This window comes from Microtus ochrogaster, linkage group LG3 (genome assembly GCF_000317375.1).
Source record: "Microtus ochrogaster isolate Prairie Vole_2 linkage group LG3, MicOch1.0, whole genome shotgun sequence".
In the NCBI taxonomy this organism is placed as follows: Eukaryota; Metazoa; Chordata; class Mammalia; order Rodentia; family Cricetidae; genus Microtus; species Microtus ochrogaster.
In genome coordinates this window covers 43931338-43936378 of record NC_022029.1, presented here as the reverse complement: position 1 = coordinate 43936378, position 5041 = coordinate 43931338, and the positions used below count along the sequence as shown (strand labels likewise).

Genomic DNA, 5041 nt, shown 5'->3' with positions numbered 1-5041 from the left:
CAGACGGTACATCATAGATAAAATTTGGACATCCTTATTCTAAAGCATTATTGATTATTTATCTTAACTTCAATTTTGATTGGACTCCTTAATTTTTTTTTATTTGCTAAACCTATCAGCCCCAAACAATGCCCCATCAAATACCAAGGAAGTAAGCTATAAGTTAAAGCAGGACACTTGAAATTTACCACAGTCAATGAGTTGGTGCCTTTCCAACCAGCAGGAAGAGAGGAAGGGAAGTGGTTTTTAGGCTGAAGGTTCCTGAGGGGAGGGTGGAGAATGAGTTCCTATTTTTACCCTTGTTCTAAAGCCGGTTCACTGCCAGCCCTAACGTGGAAGCTAGCAAGATGCAGCCTCCCAAATTTAGTTCCTTAAAGTCACTATAAATAATCTATAAATAACAAGTAGAGAATGCACCGAACCGCCGTACAGTGGATTTTTATGGGGCCTTTGAAAGTTCAGTCTAACAGGGATCATAGTGGTCATAATGACTGAGTTTTTCTTTCTGTCACCCTTGAACTCTCTCCCACTCCTGGCTTTTCAGAGACTCCTTGCCTTTCATCTTCCCTGGAAGGTTCATGGCTTTTAGTCCCTCAGCAGGAAGCTGGGACCCGAAACCCTGCCTGGCCTCTTAGGCCTTGCTGCCAGGTCAAGGCATTCCTAGAGTGCCTGAGTTTTGTGGGTTTTTTTTTTTTCTTCTTTTGTCTCTTTTTTGGGGAAGACTTTGGTAAAGACGTTTAGAAGTCAGAAGCCAGCTAGTCTTCTCTTCCTTTTGGGGAAACACCCCCATCAGCCTATTTTATTTCAGCATGGCTCACTCAAGTGGCCATGGGATTCTGGTTGTTTTCTTTTCCTCCATTCCTCCTCCTCTCCCTTCTATTTTCCCAGCTTCGGTGTTCTGGGAACTCCTGTAGAAATAGTCTGCATCCCCTGCAACAGTTGGTTGATAAGAAGCAGAACTTTCTATTGCCTTCCCACAAATCTGGCCTAACAGAGTATTGAGGTTTAAATGAAACTTGCCAAACAATATGTAAGAAGCTGGTGTCATGGACATAAGGACCCCCCCCCCCAGCAGTTAGATGACTCAAAGTGGCAATCACAGGTTTAGAACTTTCTAATGTTGATGTCCAGCGTTCATACTTCTGAGCATGGCAACATCAGCCCACCTATTTGCTTTGCCTAGCCATCCATGGGGAAGGCAATATTACCACCCACTTGGGACTAAAAACCCCCGGAGACCAGAGGAGTGCACAACCCAACGCTAGCGCCTTCCAAACAGGGCGCATGCACCCAGCCGGTGCATAATGGCAAACAGTGCATGCGCCCAGCCTTTGAGGCATGGCAGCCAGTCTGCCCTGACTCATTTCCCCAGTCAATCTGAATGTCCTTTCTTTCACAGTGCACTGGTTCAGTTTTTCCAGTTGTTCCCCGAGTATGCGAAGAATAGCTTTTATGTCACTGGGGAGGTAAGTTGCTGTTTTATTTTCTTGGGTACCTCCAATATTACAAAGACTGGACTATATGATGACAGTTACAGCAAACATATTCGTGTGTGTTGAGTCAGTCCACTCTTCCAGTTTCCCAGTTATGCTCCGAATATACTCTATAACAATGTGTTTTCACCCGGGGTTCATTGAAGGGTCACCTATTGGGATGGGTAAGCAGGTTACTATGTTCCGATCTTCTGCCCATCTTTATTGTCATTCATAGCAATGATTTGAAGTGGGGACCAGGTGCCTATAGTACATCCAATATTGGGAACTTGTCTTACTCTCTCCTCGGTGTTCATATTCAGTGAGGATTCCATCTGACCGAGCCTGTGTGCTTTCCTAGGCGTTCCACGAGGAACAACACCATGGCACTTTGTCCCTATGGTGGGATCGAACCTGATCACTTGGTTAAGGTGGCATCGGCTAGACTTCACCACTTAAACACACCTGCTTCTGTTTGTAATTCACAAGTAACCTGCAAGCCCACGAACCACTCTTCCCTCAAGCCTGTCTCTCTGCAGTTTTAGATCCATCGATGAACCGTGTCTCTTCTGGCCTGCAGGTTGTGAAATGACAATTTTCTCATCTGCTTTTGTACGGGCATCATCCCACGTTCTTCTACAGAGTTGATCCCTGCTGTCTCCTCTCTAGGTTCTTGTATATTCCCTTGGACCCCAACTTTGGTATTTCTGGTTCATCTACCAAAACCGATTACTTTTGTTTTTATGCTTGTTCTGATTCTGCTCTTGGGAAGGCCCTTCAAGCGGCTGTTGGGTCATTTTTGAGCATTTCCTGCTCTGTCACAGGTATTTGCCTCTGAAGCACCCTGTACATCGCCTGCGCTGGTCCTGGATCAGTCATTTTTCTAGGGACCCTGGCTCATTTCAATGGAGACTGGCCCTGAAAAGCTGAGGCTGGAGCCCTGGAGTTCTCCTTGCTGCTAGGACTCTGTGACTCTTCTTCAATCTTCCCTCCACGGGTGTCTGTGCGCACCTTCTCCCACACTGAGGAGCAAGGTTCCTAGCAGCATTGTGTTGTCCTATGTGCAATCCCACTTTATGTCATTAAAGGCTTTAAAATGACTCTGTCGCTACCAGGACCAGCAAAGGCTTCCATGCTTCTTTCATCAGGATGTGGTCGCTCACTCTCTGCTGCTCTGTCCCTGGAGCTTTGTTCTTATCTCAGTTCGTTTTCAAGCAAGTGCTTTCCATACTAAACAGCCCATGTGTCCCACCTTGGTGCATGTCTAATGCCCTGGGCAAGTCTATCCATGCTCCTGAATCTGAGGGTTGCTTTAGGTCCTACCCAATTTGGGAACCAATAACTTGGGCTGGAGGGATGGACTGAAGAGCAGTGACCAAGGTTTACCTTGATGCTCCTAGGGAAGAAGGATTGTGCTGGGGCAGTCAGCCTCTGAGCCCTAAGGCTTAACTCTGGAATGAGTGATGTTCACAGAAAGGTCCAGGGGATGGTGCCAAAGGAAGGGCTGGGAGGATGACAGGCAAGTGGTCCACAGATGTGCATATGAAGGGAGTGAAAGAGAAACACAGGCTAAATTCCTAGGGAACAGCGAGCATGGAACCAGGAATTTGAGCCTGTCTTCTCTTTCTAAGCTGCCAGAGAGAAAGGTTTAGTCATCTCTACTGAGTTTGGTTTTGTTTTTCATACTCAGTTGTTCAGTATTCAAGCACATTCTGTTTTCTGCTGCTCCTCACCTTCTGAGCAATTTTAGAGGCAAGTTGGGAAAGGAGCAGAAAGTGACACCCTAGTCGTTTCCTAGTTCCTCTGGAAGCCACACATTTCCCCATTCTAGCAGGAGACTGGTCTGCTCAGAGTGGCATCCCTTGTCCGACAAATAATGTGGTGATGTCGTGAACCATGATGCTCGGCAAAGCTGCCAAACGCTGGAGGAAATTTCTGACTTGTCTATTTGATTTGTGCCTTGTGGTTTCATGCATGCCATTTCCAAATGTGTGTGGGAAAAGAAAAAAATTGTATTTTTTGCTGCCAGGATGAATACTCTTAGAGAAACCAGCGCCTTCCATGTGATAAAGGAAGATGAGCAGGAGGGCGAGAACCATGGCAGAGAGGCAGCAACCATGTGGCCTCAGCTTCAGAAGAGCACCGTGGATCTGTCCACGCATGTCCAACCTTCTGACATTGTGATGATGCTATGTCAGCCTCAGAGTTCACAGTTGAGAGCGAAGCAAAACAAAACAAAACAACAACAACAAAACAAAAAGACAAACATGAGACCTCATGTGTTAAGTATGTTTATGACTCTGTGTTTGGCTACATGCAGCCCTACAACTACAAGATGGACATGCCTACTCTAGAAGTTACATGCCTTTGAAGAAAGAAGAGTGCCAAGCAGCAATGCCCCACTTCTCCGGTCTCACATGCTCTGTTTTGTTTGTCTTCTAAGGCCATGAGGGAGAGTAGAATTCTGGGCTGATAATAATAGTTCTGGGCTGGAATAAAGTAGAAAGATTCTGGGTAGCTAATTGGAGAGCTAGGTTTTGGTGGATGTTTCCAGGCAAGATGTTAACCTCTCTGAGTCTTTGTTTTTTTACCTTGCAATCCCAGGGGTTGCTTAGTTTTGAAATCAATTCCCATGGCTGTTTTGTTTTATTTATTAAAAATTCAGTGGCAGCTGGCGCGGGTAGCACATGCCTTTAATCCCAGCACACGGGGGGGGGGGGGGGGGGCAGAAGCAGGTAGATCTTTGTGAGTTCAAGGCCAGTCTGGTCTACGGATAGTTCCAGGACATCTAGGGTGGTTACACAGAGAAACCCTGTCTCAAAAACAATCAAACAAACAAAAACAAAACAACAGCAACAAGAACAATAAAACCCAAAAGTTCAGTGGCAGTCACCCAGATTCACTCTTCCGGTATCTCTGTGTGCCTTCAGATTGAACATACCACCAACCCTCCCTGCCTCTTTCCAACCCTTCACCACACTGCTCAGGAAAGCCCTTCCTTTTTCGAATGTTCGTTTGTTCTTCTCAGGGAGTTGCAACGAACAACAGCAGCAAATTTGTAGATTCAGTCCTGAAAAATAATGGATAAACTCAAGAAATGTTTCTCTGCTTTCCATTGCATGTTATGTGGGGTAGAGCACCCTTTACATTTATGGGCCAGGAATGAAAGCAGGCTGCATACAGGGGCCACAGCAGCCATCCAGAGGTCTGGGGCCACAGCAGCCATCCAGAGGTCTGGGGCCGCAGCAGCCGTCCAGGAATTTTAGGCTGCATTGGTCTGAGAGAGTCTGGAAATGATAATAGCACTTACTACATAGTAATGTTTGAATGTTTAATTATATAATCCTCCTTAGATATTTCAAATAGTGGCTGGCTGTAATGAGCACCCAGCACATGATGCCTCCATTAGGGTTCAAAGCACATGGCCCAAGGCAGATAGACCAGGCTAGAAGGTGCTCATAGAAGCTCTGCTTGCTCAGTGTATGTCTATAGCATTGCCTGTTCTATTATGTAGAGTTTCTCTCTCTCTCTCTCTCTCTCTCTCTCTCTCTCTCTCTCTCTCTCTCTCT

General features: G+C 46.0%; 1 protein-coding gene across 1 annotated transcript in view; it reads left to right on the top strand.

Annotated features, from left to right (window-relative positions):
* Nucleotides 1–5041, top strand: part of Cpvl (carboxypeptidase, vitellogenic like) — a 101156-nt gene that overhangs the window by 26912 nt on the left and 69203 nt on the right. The window contains exon 6 of the mRNA XM_013351370.1: nucleotides 1400–1466. Coding sequence (XP_013206824.1) covers nucleotides 1400–1466 — 67 coding nt within the window. The remainder of the gene's footprint in view (nucleotides 1–1399; nucleotides 1467–5041) is intronic.